At 32.4% G+C, this 18,310-nt stretch overlaps 2 protein-coding genes across 2 annotated transcripts in view; both read left to right on the top strand.

The window, feature by feature from the left end:
- The window catches only part of LOC133329178 (short-chain specific acyl-CoA dehydrogenase, mitochondrial-like), a 155,267-nt gene that overhangs the window by 79,897 nt on the left and 57,060 nt on the right, over positions 1–18,310 (top strand). The window lies entirely within an intron of this gene.
- Positions 129–17,006, top strand: LOC133329176 (ras-related protein Rab-11A). The gene is made up of 4 exons (XM_061537670.1): positions 129–225; positions 13,019–13,140; positions 16,418–16,766; positions 16,851–17,006. Exons 1-4 carry the CDS (start codon positions 186–188, stop codon positions 16,982–16,984), a joined length of 645 nt encoding a protein of 214 aa, XP_061393654.1. The 5' UTR covers positions 129–185; the 3' UTR covers positions 16,985–17,006.

Genomic DNA, 18,310 nt, shown 5'->3' with positions numbered 1-18,310 from the left:
GCTACAAAAGAAGAATAATCAATCCAGAAAGGGGCGAGATAAACAAATAGTAAAAGAGAGAAAAACATAAGGATTTTTTATATAAAATACAGAATTTAAACGAAGATTAAACTTTAAGAAATCTTCGAAAACCAAAACAGAAAGTAAAACAAAAAGAAACACCGACAACAAGAACACACAACAAAATGGGCACAAGGGAAGATGAGTACGATTATTTATTTAAAGGTAAATATAATTCATTATTTTTTCTTCTATTATTTGTATAAAAAAGAAGAAACATACAAAGTTTTCGTTAGTGAAAATGTGACTTATCTATTGTTGCTTCTTCTTCCTCCTATATATTTTTTTTTTCGTTCATATTTAATCATCATTACTCATATTTTCTCTTTTCGTGTTTGTTCATTGAATTTCTAATGCAAAAAAGGTGAAAAAAAGCATTCCAGCAAATGGGTATTGACGTACGGCTGGCTATCAGTACGTAGTGTTGCCACATGGATTTGTTTATGTTTTGGGGGGAAACCATTTGAAATATGGGTATAAAGCAAAAACAACGGCCTTCTGCTCGGACTTTAAGACATTTGCCAAATTTTGGCTATTTAATTTCAATTTTTGATACCATTTCCGTAGAAACGGGAAACCGGGTACTACGCCCAAGAAAAAAAATATACCCCATAATTAGGGTAAAAATAGCTACCTCTGAAAAACTAAAAAAAAAATCAGATCGTTTTTACTAAAGTCAATACATCCTGAATTCCTAAAGTTCCGCTGAATCTCTTGTATTTTCCCCATCAGTCTAAGACAATATGGGTATTTGAAGTTGACGAAGTCCTGATGTAATTATTTTGTTGGTGAAGACTGAAGAGAATTTTAATAGACAAAGGGCAAAGACTGAATTTTTCATAGATAGGAGTTTTTCTAGGATAGAGCTTTCATATGGTAGACTTAATATACAGCAGGTTGAAGAAAAATGTGCACATTTTGTTGATAGATGTGCAGAAAAAAAACTTTTTTGAAAGAACAAGAAGCAGGGCGTTTTTATAGACAAGGGAATTGGCACGAAATCAAGAAGTCGCAAGGTGTGAAATTACAAGTGTGAAATTACAAAAGACCAAGCTGATTGGTGGCCCAAAATTTTCTGTAAAAGAGCAATGATCCTCACGTACAGTGCCTAACTCTTTTCTGTAACAGATCAATGACCTCACGTAACTCTCAACCAAGGCGAGAGTATAGTAAACCCCCTGTATAGTATCAATACATGGTCCAAACATATGATTGATGACAGGAATTGTGCAAGCGTCATCATCGGCGACTCAAGTGGAAGCTGTTCTGACTAAGATTCAATTTGTCCTCAACACTGGTAGCCGTGAAGAGGATATGATCGACGGAGGAACAGCAATCGAAAACGAATATATATATATATTTTCTTAACAAAAACAGCTCATTCTGTGGGCTCGCATGTTTCGGTAGTAACCAGAAACGACAGTCGGTCCTATTGAGAAGTCTTCAAAAGCGGTTTCAGTAGAGGTCAAGAAAGGAAATGGGAAGACGACTACCACGGAAAAGAGGAAGAGCGGACCTTATGGAAAGTCCTCATAGAAACCTTCGTGGCCCTCGACGACTTAAGCAATAAGTCGACGAATGATACCAAATGACCAGAGAGTATCCATTATACGAAAAAGACGAAATTTTGACCTATTGAGATGTCTTCGCCAGAACCTCCAGGTTGTCCTCCAAAGGCGTTTTCAGTAGAGGACAAGAAAGGAATTGGGAAGGAGGCTGGCTGTCACGGAAATACGAAATATCGATATAGTTAAAGTCTTCCCAAAAACCTTAGTAGCAATCGACGACAGGTCGACTGATCATCATTACGAGAAAGACGTTAGTCGGACCTATTGGGAAGTCTTCACAGTAACTTCCAGGTTCTGCTCCAAAGGCTGTTTCAGTTGAGGCCAAGTAAAGAAAATATATGGAGGCTATCACGGAAAGACGAAAGTACGACATAGTGGAAAGTCCACACAAAAACCTTTGTAGCAATCGACAACAGAGTAGCCAAAGCTGACCCTGATGTAAGGATCAGTAGAAGTCATTGGTCACCACCCGATCCTCATCTAACCAAAGCAAAGCATCGTCAACCATTTGTGGAATTAAATATTAAATAATTCCTGTTCTGGCGCCATACGCAGTATATGCGGAAGTAACAATCGGCCGATTTCATGTATTGTCTTTGATTCCAAGATCCACCGATCGTCATGTCTCCACTAGGGATAAGTAAAATGTCCGACTTTCAACTAATCGACTTCTTGTTTTGAAAAGTCTAATATTCGAAGTCGACTTTTATCTTTTAGGAAATCGAAAAGTCGACTTTTCAAGATTGACTTTTTCTCCATAAAAACCTTGTTTATTATCACAAAGCCCAAATTGCCCAAAAATTACACATTCCGGATTTTTTTAATTCATATAAAAAATTAAATTTTTAGCCAATTTTGCATTAGTCGTTAAAAGTCAAAAATCGATTTTGAACTGGTTTCATAAAATCGAAAAGTCGATTTTTTAGTTAAAGGCAAAAATCAAAAAGTCTAAAAGTCGACTTTTACGCTCGACTATTTGTCCCTAGTCTCCACTAGCTGAATCGATTTAATAATGTGTGTCCGTCCCTCTGTCCATTATAACTTGTAATCAAATTGCAGACCATTTTCTCAGTTCTGGTCAAAGATCGGGAATGGAGTAAAAACATAGTTCAGTTTTCAAGATGTTCTTTGGAGCCAAAACTATGACCACGAAATTTTATACCGAGCAGTTGATCTGGTGAACAAATATGCAAGGAATTTTCATAAACGGTCAATATTTAGCAGGTCAAATAGACTTAGATTTGTATATTATAATTTAAATTTTAATCCTATGGGTAAATGTTTGCTCCTGATTATTTTTTCACTTTTCACTCATTTCACTTCGTGGACATTTCATGGACCTTTGTTCCCCACTTTCATTCAAATGCTTATGCAAATTATATTATGATGGCAACACCGTTCAGTTTAGGGTTTATTTAGAGTACGATGACGTACATTTTTTCGTGTTTGCGTTTCTCTCCACTATAGCTCGCACCGACTGACTGTTGGTCGTTCCGTTCTTTCCCAAATAAAAAGCAAAAAAAAAAAAAAAAAAAACAGAAAACAGTAAATTTAATTGTTAAAGTCATTAGCCAATTTATTAGTTGTTCTTTGTTGTTGTCGTATTCAAATATGAGTAGTAGTAGTTGTAGTATACTCATATATGACCCCACCATTTTGCATTTTCTCTACAATGACTTTATTCTTCACTACTACTTGTGTTCCATGGAGGAAGACTTTAATTATTTGCGAATTCTGTGCATTTCTGTTTTGTGTTGTGTTTTATTGATAAAAATCCCTTTTAATTCTAGTTACACCCACACTCTGACCCCGTCTCTCTTTTTCTCATTGACATCTGTGTTTTTCTCTTTTTCCCCTCTTTTTGTACATTTTTGTGTGTTGTTGTACAACTTCACATCATTTGTGATTAGAAGGTTCTTTTTTATTGTTATTATTATGAGTTATAGTTTTTTTATGACACGTTGCATAAACTCGTTTTTATTCTTTTGGCTGGCTTCTCCGTCTAACTGGGCTGTGTTTGCCTGTCATTCAGAGTTACTGCTACTCAGCTGATTTCTGTGTTGGTTCTTCTTTTTTTTCGTTTAACTATTGATGTTTTATTTTGCCATCTGTCATTCACTCAATGACTGACTGGTTTGTGTGTTGTTCAATACAAATGTGTTGGTGACTCTGAGAGTACAACGACGACGATAACGATGATGATGGGGGCTTTGCTTTTACTAACTCCCCATGTGAAATTGTACTTTCTTTTCTGTTTGCTTCGTCTCTTTGAAGAGTGCACAGCCAGCCCCTATAGTATGCTCTTGTTACTGATTTTGGACATTGTGAACCATTATTTTTTATCTTTTATTATTTACTTATTGATTAGATTTAAAAATTAAATCAATGTTTTCTATAAATCTACCAATTAATGGTGAGATTGTATAATTTTTTCAGTCATGCTCCTTTCCCTTACCTTGGATTTTAAATGTTCGAAAAAGATTAGCAGCCTGTCGGTTAAGAAATATTTGTTGTTGGTTTTTAGTTTGGCATGACCGGAGAACGTTGCATCAATTTCAATGAAAGATGCCATAATGTATTTAACCCATATTTGGTTTGTCCTAGAAAATAATAAGGTGACTCACGTAATGTATCTCAGTCTTTTTTTTTAATGTCGGAACATATGAGGATACAAGGAATAAATAATGGATTTTAATTTTTTACAACTTCCATATGTCTGTGTTGCTACTATTCATATGATATTTAATCATGTTCACTTTTTTGTATAGATTCCATATAATGGAAATGCCCTATTACCGGTATTTTGAAGGGTTTTGATTGTCGTATTTTTCCAACAGAAAGGGTTGAAAGTTGCACAATATCATCAATATAGGTCCATGTTTGAACACAGTCATCATATATAAGTCCCGCTCCATTTTTGATTTTTTGATGTTTTAGCCACATTTTCCAAACGCAGTAACTATAATTTGAAATATCCGTATAATTGATATATGTTCATGTTTGGTCAATATCATCAATTGCATATTTTTATTTTTATGGGTCCATTTTGTGTATTTTCCAAATCGTAGGTGCTTTTCCAACATAATTTGGCATTCCGGTCTTTTAGAGGCTCTAAACAGAAAATAATCAAATTTGAATGTATTCCCCATTTAAAGATCCGGATCATTTTTAGTATTTCGAGTGTTTTCGGTGCATTTTTCAATCGAAGAAACTTAGTTTGGTATTTCTAGTTCTTGGAGGGTGTTATATGACTTTTTAGAAAAAAAGGACCGGTACCAAAAGTACCGGTAATTAGTATTCGGGGTTCTTGGTGGGTCTTAGCCGACTTTACCAAACCGGCTAGCTAAATGTAAGTACCACACAAATCCTCCTGGTTGACAATTCATATATGGGACCCTTATATATAAATTGTCAATCAGGAACTATAATTTTAATGCGCAGGTCATGCTGGAGGGTATAAAAAATCGGTCGAGTTTAACCATTACTTCAAAAGTTAATGAGGTCTGCAAGCTGTAGAAAGCTCTTGGTACAAATATGATCTTCTATTTAAAGAAGGCTCTTGAACCGTACTAGATATGTAAGAGGTGTTCCACATATATAAAAACTTGGTCTTCTCTATGTAAGTCTGCATAGAAAGTTTCCCACCCAAAAAAGGTCTTCAATTTATACCAGACCCCTAATTCATTGAAGGTTTTCTACCAATTATATCCTCTACCTATAAATATTGTTTGGGGGTTTCCAAACCTTGCTGCCGTACAGTCCTCTCGGATGTCTGCCGGTTGGATTTTTAAGGAGTAAAATTATGGAGACTTGTTTTATTGAGAGTCACATATCGTTGAAAAATCTGGGATATATTGCTCTGAATTATAATCATTCGTCGTTATTGTTGGCAGTAGTAAGATATATTTATTCAAAGGTCTACACATTAGCTTTTAAAGTTTTCTTGAGGTTAGGGTTAGTGGTAATTTAGTCATTCTTCAATGTCATTTTAAGTACATTTGCGTCTAAAAACTGTGTCGCTAATTAAAAAAAATGATGAATCATTCAACTAAAAACCAAATTAAATTTATTCATTTTGTTAGTGCATTTTGTTGTGGTTATTTTCAACTCATATCATTAGCTTCGCCGATAAGCATATTACGCATGTGATACCGAATTACTCCTATATGGGTCATAAAGATATTTTTACTTATCAAATAGATTTATTTTGGATATAATACGAATAATATTTATTATCCAGGTGAAATCCTCAGTTCACCACGTAAATGAACGTTATTCGGTATAACATTTTTCGCTGTATTTTGGGACCGTTAGAAACCCCAATATTTATATGATGGAGCCCTTAACAAGTTTTTATTTGTTTTTGTTGTTATAGCAGCCCTATTATTTTTACCCAATGGGATGAGGTGACAGACGTTGACCGAGTAAGACTCAGTTCGTTTCGGATCGTGAAAACGTTTTTATTGCTTTTACTGAAAAAATCAATTATTCCCTCAAGACTGCATTAATTTGCTTTATTTGGTATCAGCTGATCCCCAATGGGAAAATGAGGAGAGAGAGAGAGAGTGGAAATATGTTTTGACAGCAGCCTATGATAATGCATATGATTAAAACGGCTTTGCATTGTTGATGTTTTTTGTGTTTCTTGTGATCACCCTGTTATTGTGTAATGACAATTACTTTAATTGCTGTCAGAGAAGATTCATGTGAGAGGGAGACATGTTATTGTGACTTGTCATTTATTGCAAATTTGATCATTTTTTGCAAGTAAATATTTTTTAAATAATTATATGAAAACAAATTTATTAATTAATAAAATAAATAAATTATATATATTATATATATTTTTCTTGCAAAAATGAAGATGGAGTATCTTTGAATACTTCCTCTTCACGAACTACAATGCAAAAGGAAGGAGGAGTCGGTTGAGTGAATGTCGTATCCGCGGTGGAAATAGACTGTAGCTTCAACTATTGTTCCATAAGCCGAGCTTAAAAAAGATTTCCAGGCGCGTCGGTCTTTTGCGCCGTTTTCCAGTTTGAAATATCATATTCGGCAATGTTGTCTTCCATTTAATACTTCCACCTCATTCAGCAGTTATGGAAGCTATTTATTTGGACTTATATTGAGACCTGGCATATTTTGCAACAGAATAGTTTTGATATTTTGGCAAACAAGTGGTCTTTGCGTATTATAGCAAGTTTTGCGGCTGAGGCATTTTAAAATCGTTAGAAGAGAATGCAGCTCTGGTCACACAGTCTGCAAGAATGAGCTTCAGATGGTCTGATATAGAGCCTCCCCCTCTAAAAAGTGTGTTTGTTGACTTCTGAGAAAGCAGAAAAATATAAACAGGGCACTTCGAAATTTGATTTAATTGTGCTTAATTTTTGTTTTGAAAAGCATTTGAAAATAATTTAAAATTTGAAAAAAATGTACTTTAGCGTATAATACAGATTACATTTAAATTATCAAATTTCATTGGTCATTGAATGTATACAGTTATAGAAGTGTGACAAAAAGCTTGTGCTTCGTCACACATTTTTGTCTTGTTGTGGTTTTTCTCTCCAGAAGTTTCGTATAACACAACACATTTGGAATTATTAATGCATATGGTATTCCAATGAGTTCACTGCTCTTATAACATTTTAAATACAGTATGTTTTTTGTTATTGTTTGTTTCATGAATTCTAATTGCAATTAATTTTGTTAACTCAAACATACATTTATTTGCGAATTTTCGGCATGAGACCATTGCCACATATCATTTGTTTTTCGTCATTTGTTTTATGACATTCCAACTTGGAATGATTGGTTGGCTGAAAGGCTTGCTATTTGGTTGGTTAGTTGGTGGTTTGGTTTTGATAAACCACCACAAATATTGTTGTTATCGTCGTCATCATCATTATTGCTTGCCAGTCATTGTCATCATATTCCATCTACATTCTTCTACTGATATGCAGATGCTTTTGTATTAAAAAAAATTCAACGAACGAATAGTTACCAACCGACCCAGTATTTACTAATAACTGGAATATATTTCACACTTGCTTTTCGTTTCAAGTTTGAAATGACTCATATATATTTTTTAATGTGGGTACATTTTTTTATTCTCTGCTGCTTATCCATGCGATATATTTTTAATCGAATAATGATTAATAGTATTTAAAAATATATTGAAGATTCATCTTGAAGAACCTTGTCCAGCGTTATATATACGAGTATGTGGGTTAACAAGTCACTGTGCTTGTTGTAACATCAACGAGCCATGCTATCATTTTGCCTACATTCATCCTCTCTATGTGTGTGACATAATTTCCAACCAATCCGTTTAGATTTTTAAGAATGAATAGCATGCATTGTTTATAGCATTTTTATGTTTTTATTTTATTTGATTTGTGTCAAGTAGGTTTCAAATGAATGATAAATTTGATAAAAACAAAATAAAAACACGAGACAATGGAACATAATCCAGATATTACTGCCGCGTATTTTGTTTTTAAATACATTCATTGTTTATGACAAAAAAATTGGGCGTTTAGTTGCTGACTATTATCTATCTCTTTTTTAAGATATTTTTCATATCTACGATTAATTTTTGTTATTATTGTTATTTTTTTATTTATTATGAATACCTCCGTAGATAGATGCTCGTTGTGGAATTTTTTCAAAGGGTCATCTAGTAATAAAATGACTTGTATTTATATCCGGCACATTCGGAAGATGTTTTTCGAGTCATTTTTAGTGATAATAACTCTTTCTTACTTAGCTGGCTTGTAACAGAACTGTCGTTCCATAAGCCGAGCTTAAAAAAGATTTCCAGGCCCGTCGGTCTTTTGCGCAGTTTTACCCATTTGAAAAACCATATTCGACAATGTTGTCTTCCACTTAATTTTTTCATTTATTTGTGGCCTTCCCCTTCTGCGTGAACCATCAGCTGGTTCGCTTTTATATGCCTTTTGACTGGGACATCTTCAGTCATTCTCACAACATGACCTAGCCAACGTAGTCGCTGCAGATCAATACGTCTAAAAATGCCGATGTCCGAGAATAGCTGGTACAAATTCGATCGGTACATAGATCTTTCGGAGAAATTTTCTCTCAAAGACTCCAAGAGCTACCTTATCTGCTTGCGTAAGTACCCATGCTTCAGATCCATATAAAAGAACGGGTAGAATCAGCGTCTTTGTAGAGTGTGAGTTGGGTCTAGCGGGAGGTGGCCTAGCTTTTGTGTTGCTCAGACCATAGTAGCACCTGTTGGCCAACACTATCCTTCTCTGAATTTCAAAACGGATGTCATTAGTTTTATTTATGGTGGTATCAAGGTATATAAAATCTTTGACTAGCTGTAGTTCTCAAGTTCCCACAGTTGGTCCGAGTCTACAGGATGTCTTGCGCGTTGATACCATCAGCTTGGTCTTCTCGCCGTTTACTGCCAGACCCACTTTGGCAGATTCCTCAATTTGTTCAAAAGTGGCTGTTACGGCTCTCAATGTTCGACCCATTATGTCGATGTCATCGGCGTAGGCGAGTAACATGTGTTGTTTGGTGTACGGAGTGCCATTTCTGTTCACCTTTGCCTATCGTATGACCTTTTCCAGCAGGATGTTAAAAAGGTCGAATGCGGCTTTATAGTTCACGAATAGGTGGAATGTGTTTTGTGGGTTTTCACCAGGATTTGACGCAGAGTGAAAATCTGATCAACGGTGGATTTGGCAGGTCTGAAGCCGCATAGGTATGGTCCAATAATGTCATTGACTTCAGTCTTTCACACAGCACGATGGATAACACTTTATATGCGATAGGAAGGAGACTTATCGTAGGTGGTATACACTCTATACCGTCATATATTATGTTGTTGTTGTAGCAGCCCTATTGCTTTTACACAACGGGCTGAGGTGACAGACGTTGGCCGAGTAAGACTCGGGTCGTTTCGGATCGTAGACCCCTCTGTCGTGGAAACGTCATCTATTATTGGTTCTAGGGTATCCTCTACAGCTCTACTACTTGATACCAAAATATTTTCAAATTGGTTTCAATTATAGATATGTTTAAAATTACACTTTGTTTTCTCCAAAATTAAAGGGGTCAGCCATTGCAACAAACTCTTCGTTCTCTGAATGTCACATTATGGAACAAACAGTGAACCTGTCTCATTAACTAGTGTATTTTCCATGAACACATAATTATACATATTTACCAACATTCACACAGTCCTATATTTTGGGTGGCATCTTCTATTTAATTAACCATTGTACCCGCACAGTCAGCCTGACAGCAGCACCACTGTCGCTGCTTGTTGTTGATGAGAACACAAATCCAATGATGACGATGATGATAGTTGACAGTTGTTGTGATCGTGTAACGAACAACAGAACCACGAACAACAATACAATTTCTTTTGTTATCCACTATAAAAGTTGTAATAGTTACTCCCCTCAATTCGGATTTTTTTTCACAAATTATCTACATTGTATTGTGTAGCTTTTTTTGTATAATTTCTTTTATGCATGCCATCACCATCACCCATGATGATGTATCGGAAGGGGGAATCCGTTCCAAGTTGACTCTCTCTGTATCTCTATATGCATATACATACAAAGACAGTAATTAAATTCTTTGTATTTTGTTCATTTCCTGTACAACAAAATCATACTTACATTACTATTCTGGCTTGCATTATTAGGTCGGAATTTTAACATAAGCTTTAGTTGTTGCGGTTCGTTGAGTGGGAATTGTGCATCATTATGACGTTACTATTCGTGGTTTAAGAGGTAATTTCTCATTTTATATCTAAGTTAAATGAAATATATTGCGGAAAGTTTTAATGGAAGATTTTTCCGTTCCTCTGATACACAAATATCTTAAAATTTAGGAAAGAAAATCAATGCGGGCCTCTATATTGCTGCTTTGATGATAATAGCTTTGTTTTGTCTTGCCATAACATGCATCAGCTGTTATCAAAACAATGATGATGTGTTCACTCATTTCATATGGGAAAGAGAGAGAATGAGAATGCAATTGACAATTTGATGACACCTGTTATTTATGCGTTTTTGCTAATTAATAAGGCAGCTTTACACTATGTGATTTGTTGTTGTTTGGTCATTCAAACAAACCAAAATAGAAATCAGGATATGTTAATGAGAGAGAGTGAGTATATATGGGAGAATTTTCAAATAAACATGTTAAGGGATTATACTGTGTCAAATGATATTGTTCAATTAAACAAAAAAAAAAAAAAATAGGTTTTCTAGGATAGAGAGTGAGAGTTCCAATATGATTAAAGAGAGTTTCTAAACCGTTAAACCTGGTTTACATTATGTGATTTAAAAGGAATTTTTATTTTCAATTAACGTAAATATTATTTTTAAAATTAATAGAAAATTATAATAAAAATAAAATAATTAAAGAGAAAATACTTTTTTCGTGTATGTGATAGGTAGGAGGTTTATCATTGACCATATATAATAGAACCCCCAAATAAAGTTCTGCTGAAGAGAGAAGTACTTCTTCTATGGACTGTGACGAAATTCCTTATATATGTCATCTATAGACATACAGTTGAAAACCTACTGTACTTCAATATATATAATATCTTCTACATATATCCTATATAAATAAGGTATTTACAAGTCTTCTTTAGATAGAAAATTTTTACATGTCTTCTATAGTCAAAAGACCTATAGACCTTCAGTAGATATACTACGTGGGTTACTATATATTTATTTTTTACATTCAATAATTAATCTTCCGGTCTAATAATTAGAAATTGAATATTTATAATTAAAAATTATGTTATTGAAAATTTTGGTGCAGTTCCCATTAATGGTACCGCCCAAAATAGTCGAGACGTCGAGTTTTTCATACAATTTTCTTTTTCAATCGAAATTGCTGTATTTTGATATCTAGAATTCACATTTGGTGCACTGTTTGGTATAACTCCCATCAACGTTACGAAAAATAATTGGTAATTTAAAGACTTCCAGGCACGTTTTTCAACCGATGATGCTAATTTGATAATTTTTTGTTTCTTATCCTATCGAAAATTATTCATATCGGTCCATGATTGTTTCGCTATTTTGAGGATTTCAGAATTAAATTGAATTAGCTGCAATTTGATATTTTGAGTTCTTCTTGGATGGGAAGAAAAAAAATGTGCAACCTAATTTTCTTTTTTGGAAAATATGAAACTGCAATATGAATTAACGTATTAGTTATAATTTGATAATTTAAGTTCTTATTGGGTGGTAATTGTTTCTACAAAAAATTGTCAATATTGGTCCCCACAACATTGTTGTAGCCCCCCATATAACGTTTCCCTCCTATAATGGGTATATTGCAGATTCTAGATATGTTTTTCAAGCGATTTTGTTTTATTTTGAGTTCCCCAAAAGGTTCAGATTCTGTATAGCTATGTTAATGGTTCTAGACGAAGTGTATATATTTTTTGGATATTACAAAATTTAGCATTTTCGGGATCTTGGTATATAAACAAGTTTCTACCTAGACTCCCTATAAATTTCATGCGTCATTTTCGGTATGTTCAAGGTTCTAGACCAAAATTTCCAAATTTAGTTTCTTTAGTTCTTTTTGTTATTTTACTCCTCCTGGCAGCATTTGAAGATATATTGAATGTCCACCTCATGTTGAAAGATGGTTATATAAAATTCGATCCGGCCGAACATAAAGTTTTTTTGTTTATTTAATATCCATATCTCCTTTATTTTGAAGGCTGTCCTCATAGTTAAACACCCCATAAAGCCAAAAAAAAAAAAAATGCTAATAAATTGTTGTTAATATCGTTATCTCGAAGGTCCTCTTTTGTGGACAAAAACAAACAATTGTACAAAATTTCAAAAATAGTTCCCTTGAGGCAAATAATTGTAATTTTATGTTGTGTGTGCTGCCGCCATGTAATAAAGTTTAATTTCCTAAGGGCCCAGGATTATTATTTCATGAGGTAAAATTAACATGAAAAATGGTGTCGACATAATTTGGGGGCCTAAATTTCACAATGAAGGACAGTTTGGTAGTCATAGGAATTAAAATAAAATGGGTTTTATTGCATTCTAGAAATATGAAGAGTTTCGAAAAAGAAGAAGGCAACTCTGCTACAATTTGGGAGAAACCCCAATGAAATTAGATTTTAAATATATAACATTTTGAAATTGTTTTTTAAATTTAAATCGCCATCACCTTCATAACAATAACATACATTTCCTCTGACCTTGCCAACTCATAAACACCTTTTTTGTTTTCTTTTGTTTTGCATATTCCATCCTTTCACCCCCTCATTCATTTAATTAATTGATCAATTTCCACTTGCAATCATTTTCTTTTTGTTTTTCTTTGTATAAAACATTTAACTAATTTGATTTTTGTACTTCCAGTTGTTCTAATTGGCGATTCTGGTGTCGGCAAAAGTAATTTACTTTCACGTTTCACGCGCAATGAATTCAATTTGGAATCGAAATCAACGATTGGCGTGGAGTTCGCCACACGTAGCATAGAGGTAAGTAACAGTGGCAAGCAAATATATACACAAAAAAATAGATGTGAATAACAAGGAGAAAAAAAGGAGGAGCAAAAAGAAAACAAAAATCTTCTCATGTGGACAAAAGAAAGTATTAAGCAGCAGCAAAGGCTGCGAACAAAAGAATGGCATCAGCGAAAAAAGCAAACAATGATTGCTGCACAAGGAACACTAACAGTGTATTCCTCCATTGAAGCGGTAGAAGGTTATTTGGGGAACTACGCCAGCACATAACTTGTGGGTGGGTGGGTGGTCTGTACTGTATGAAAGGTCAGTGGGTTGTGTAGGGAGATTTTTATTGATTTTTTGTCAACAGAATAAAACACACATTCACATAAATGATCGAAATGTAAATTTACAACAACCACAACAAAATTGTTACATCGAAATTGTAGTTCAATGTTTCAATTTCCATATACACAACCCACTAAGTCATCTACACACCCACCACCCACCAATCATTCTCTCACACACATAAAAAAATAAACTCCTAACAAAAGGTTAAATAAAATTGTTTAGGTCAGGGATATATTAGAAAAAAAAAAAAAAACAAACAAAAAAGGAAAGAATGACAACATAAAGGTTTTACCTACTAGCGCCACTTGGCAACAACCTCTCCTTTAACATGTATGTATAAATGACAAATGCAATGGGATATAATGATGGAACACAGGACTACAGAATTCACGAAATCTAAAAAATTCAAAATTCACGAAATCCAAAAAATTCCACAAAAAAGTTCTTCTCTGCTCTCATCGTGTTCTTTAAAAGATATGCCTTATAGAAAATATAATCGATAACTATGTTTTCTTCACAATATTTTCTATACAAAATGAATCGATAAAGTTATATTTTCAAAGAAAACTTTATCGATAACAATATTTCCTATACAAAATATAATCGATAATGTTATATTTTCAAAGAAAACTTTATCGTTAACAAAATTTTCTAAAGAAAATGTCGTCGACGACAACAATTTCAGTTGAAAATACTATGGTTTGCAATTTTTTCTATTGAAAATAAAATCGATAACAACAATTATCCTTGAAAATGTGATCGATAACAACAATTTCTATAGAAAATATAGTTTTTCTATAGAATATATTGTCGATAGCAAAATTTTCTATAAAACATATAGTCGATTTCTACAATTTCCATGGAAAATGTTTTCGATAACAACGATTTCTGTAGGAAATGTTGTCGATGAGAACAATTTCTATAAAAAATGTTGTCGATAACAATATTTTGTATAACAAATAGTGCCGACAAGGTTCGATATTAAAAAATTATGTTGAAAATTTTGCGGATAACACTATTTTCTATAGAAAATGTTGTCGATAACACTATTTTCTATAGAAAATGTTGTCGATAACACTATTTTCTATAGAAAATGTTGTCGATAACACTATTTTCTATAGAAAATGTTGTCGATAACAATATTTTCTATAGAAAATGTTGTCGATAACACTGGATTCTATAGAAAATGTTGTCGATAACACTGGATTCTATCCAGAATTCATCGATAACAATGTTTTCTATATCAAATAGTGTCAATAACAATATTTTCTCTGGCAAAATGTGTCCATAAAAACAATTTCGATAGAAAATGTTATCGATAACACTATAATCTATTAAAAATCTTATCGTTATCAATATTTTCTATAGTAAATAGTGTCGATAACACTATTTTGTATGATTTTTATATTATAAATACTGTCGGTAATAATATTTTCTAAAGCAAACAGTGTCGATAACAAAATTTTCTACGAAATATGTTGACAATAACAAATGTTTCTACGAAAGTTATTGTTGATAACTCTATTTTTAATTGAAAATAGTAACGATAATCCTATTGTCTGTAGAAAACAGTATCGGAATTTTATAGAAAAATTCTATCGATAAACAGTATTTTCAATAATATGTTTCGGTAACACATTTCACTATAAAAAATAATATTGACAACACTATTTTCCATCGAAAATAGTATCGATAACACAATTATCTATAGAAATTTTTATTTATAACTCTATTTTATATATAAAATAGAGCTGAAAACAAAGTTTTATATAGACAATAATACCGATAACACAATTTTATATAGAAATATTTATCGGAAACCCCTTTTTCCATTGAAAATAGTATCGATAACAGAATTTAGTATTGAAATTTGTACACACAATTTGAATTTGAACACAATTTTGTATAGAAATCGATAATTCAATTATTACCGAAAACAGTAACCATAACACAAACTCTATTTTTTTAGGCATTGGTATCGATAACTTTATTTTCTATAGAAAAAAGTACCGATAATACAATTTTTATGTAGAAAACCGTACCGATAACAAAATTTTATATAGAAATTAATATTGTTAGTTCTATTTTTAATTGAAAATAGTACCGATAACACAATTTTAAACAAATTGATATCGATAACACAATTTTCTAAAGAAAATATTATCGGTAACACAAGTTTCTATTATTAATAGCATCCATAATAGAAGTTTCTATAAAAAAATTCTTACCGATAACAACTTATTTAATAGAAAATAAAATCGATAATAATATTTTCTACAGACAATTTTACGGTCTAAATCGATCTTTATTAAATATATCTTCGATATTAACGGTATATATATATATATATAATGTTTTCGATAACAATATGTTTCTTTTGAAAACATTACCGATAACAGCATTTTTTATAGAAAACTGTATCGTTAGCCATATTATCGATAACATATTATATACACATATTATCCATTACATTTACATATACCTGATAAGTTTGAGGTTTACAATTTCTTTTCTTAACGAGATATTTAGAATTTTTCTTCTCATTTTTTTTTTGTTCACCAGTGTAAAAACATTTACTTTGAAATATAATGGGTTTTTTTATTATGGAAAAATGACACCATCGACCTTTATTTTTTTGCTCTTTTCTCTGGACGTTTCCTTTTAATTTTCATAAAAGCTTTAAAGTTATTTTTTTTGTGTGTGTGTTTAAGAAAACCAACACAAATGTGGCAAACATGTGTGGTAATGGTACATATGTATGTATATGGCTAACACGCCTTACATACAAATTTACTATTACTAAACATGACAACACCTTAAAAATGTTACTAATTTTGATATATTTCTTCTCTCTCTTCCTTTTTCCTTTTTCTTTTCTACAAAAACATATAAAAAATTCTACCCCCTACCCACACATCCACACGTACACTCATATATTGCTGCTGACCCTCTCATACAGGTTGATGGTAAAACAATTAAAGCTCAGATCTGGGACACAGCCGGCCAGGAGCGTTATCGTGCTATTACATCGGCCTATTATCGTGGAGCTGTTGGTGCTTTGTTGGTCTACGATATTGCAAAACATTTGACATATGAAAATGTTGAAAGATGGTTGCGGGAATTGCGTGATCATGCCGATCAAAATATTGTCATTATGTTGGTGGGTAATAAGTCCGATTTGAGACATTTGCGGTCAGTACCAACGGATGAGGCTAAACTATTTGCCGAACGTAATGGCTTGAGTTTCATTGAAACATCAGCGTTAGATTCTACTAATGTTGAAACTGCATTCCAGAATATACTCACAGGTAATGAAGTCAATTTTCATTCAATTCTTTTTAATTTATAAAAAATTAATTTGTTGTTTTGTTTTCTTTGTTGTCTTTTTGTAGAAATCTACCGTATTGTTTCGCAAAAGCAAATACGTGATCCACCAGAGGGTGATGTTATTCGTCCTGGCAATGATGTACCCATTGATATTAAGCCGACTGTTACTAATAATGTACCCAAACAATGCTGTCAGTGACCGCCTTATAGCTGCCCCTCAATCCTACAACAACAACAACAACAAAAACAAAACCAACAACTATTACACCTTTATTCAAGAACACGCTAAAAGCCCATGTTATAATTTTTCTTCTTATTCCTTTCTGTTTTTGTTTGTGTAACATCTCTTATTTCCTCCTTTTTTCCATATTTCTATTCTTTAAGAAGCGTTAATTAGTGCAAACAAACAACAACAACAAGCAGTTAAAATAACAAAAACTACAAAAACAACAACAAAAGAAATTATTATTATTATTCGTATTATAATTGTATTGGAAAGAAGAAATAAAGCAGCAATTTCCATCGTGTTTGCTTTTTTTATATGTCCACTTCATTAAACACGAAGAATCGAACTTTTTAATTATTAGCTTCATTCCATTTTTTTGTTTAGCCATGAATAGTAGTTTTCCATTGTTTCCTCTTTTCTCTTCAGTTTTGCTATGCCAATTTTTCCTTTTGGTTCTATATTTCCACTTGTGTTTCTTTTTACTTCTCCTTAAATTTGCAAACCGACGACCGAGACACACAAATAGTCCACTTGAAGGAATAGGAAAAAAATCAAAATTATTGCAAGAAGAAAAACGCAAAAATAATACGATTTTTAAAAAAACCTAACATCTCGTTTGCCATTCAAACGAGTCAAAAAAAAACGTTTATCAATTAAAAACAACAACAACAAGAAAATTATTACGTAAAATTACTATAAACAAATAACAACAACAACTATTTCTTCTTAGTTTAGCTAGATTTGTTCTATTTCTCTTCTACGATTTCTTCTTTTTAAATTGAAAATGCCGCCGAGAATTCCCTGGTTCTTTTCCTGATACTCCCCTCCGCCCCCTAAACTTAATTGTCTGTCAGTATATATTATGTTTTGCATTCAAAATTTATTATTTTTTTTTTCGAAAGACTTCTATTTAAGTTTTGCCTCTTAATAATTTTTTTATATATATATAAAAATTTAATATTTTTACATTTTAAATTTATAAACAACAACAACAAAAAACGTGAACATGAAAAATTTAAAAGCAAAAATATATATAATATTAATTAAAAAATATTTGAAAAAAAAGTAAATATATATATTTGCGCGTAATTTAAAAAGTAAAAACAACAACAACAAATAAAATTTAAATATAATTTCAAATGAAATAAAAATAACAGAAATAAACTTTTGTTTTTTTTTTTTTAATATGGGATTGGAATAAAAGAGGTTAAATAATTTTGTCAGAAAATTCAGATAAGGTCAATAGGCGAATTTTCTCGAGAGAAATATTTATCGATAGCAATACTTTATAAAGAAAAT

Source organism: Musca vetustissima, unplaced genomic scaffold, assembly GCF_032173495.1.
Source record: "Musca vetustissima isolate MV318-11 ecotype Yass unplaced genomic scaffold, APGP_CSIRO_Mvet_v1 utg61680, whole genome shotgun sequence".
Taxonomy (NCBI): Eukaryota; Metazoa; Arthropoda; class Insecta; order Diptera; family Muscidae; genus Musca; species Musca vetustissima.
Note: the sequence above shows the minus strand (reverse complement) of the source record. Positions and strands in the feature narration are given on the sequence as shown.

What these genes read in the sequence shown, in the direction of transcription:
- LOC133329176 (XM_061537670.1), top strand. Translation starts at nt 186, where the DNA reads ATGGGCACAAGGGAAGATGAGTACGATTATTTATTTAAAG. An exon ending in TCGCCACACGTAGCATAGAG is followed by an intron (nt 13,141 to 16,417) that starts GTAAGTAACAGT and finishes CCTCTCATACAG; the next exon opens with GTTGATGGTAAAACAATTAA. An exon ending in ATTCCAGAATATACTCACAG is followed by an intron (nt 16,767 to 16,850) that starts GTAATGAAGTCA and finishes GTCTTTTTGTAG; the next exon opens with AAATCTACCGTATTGTTTCG.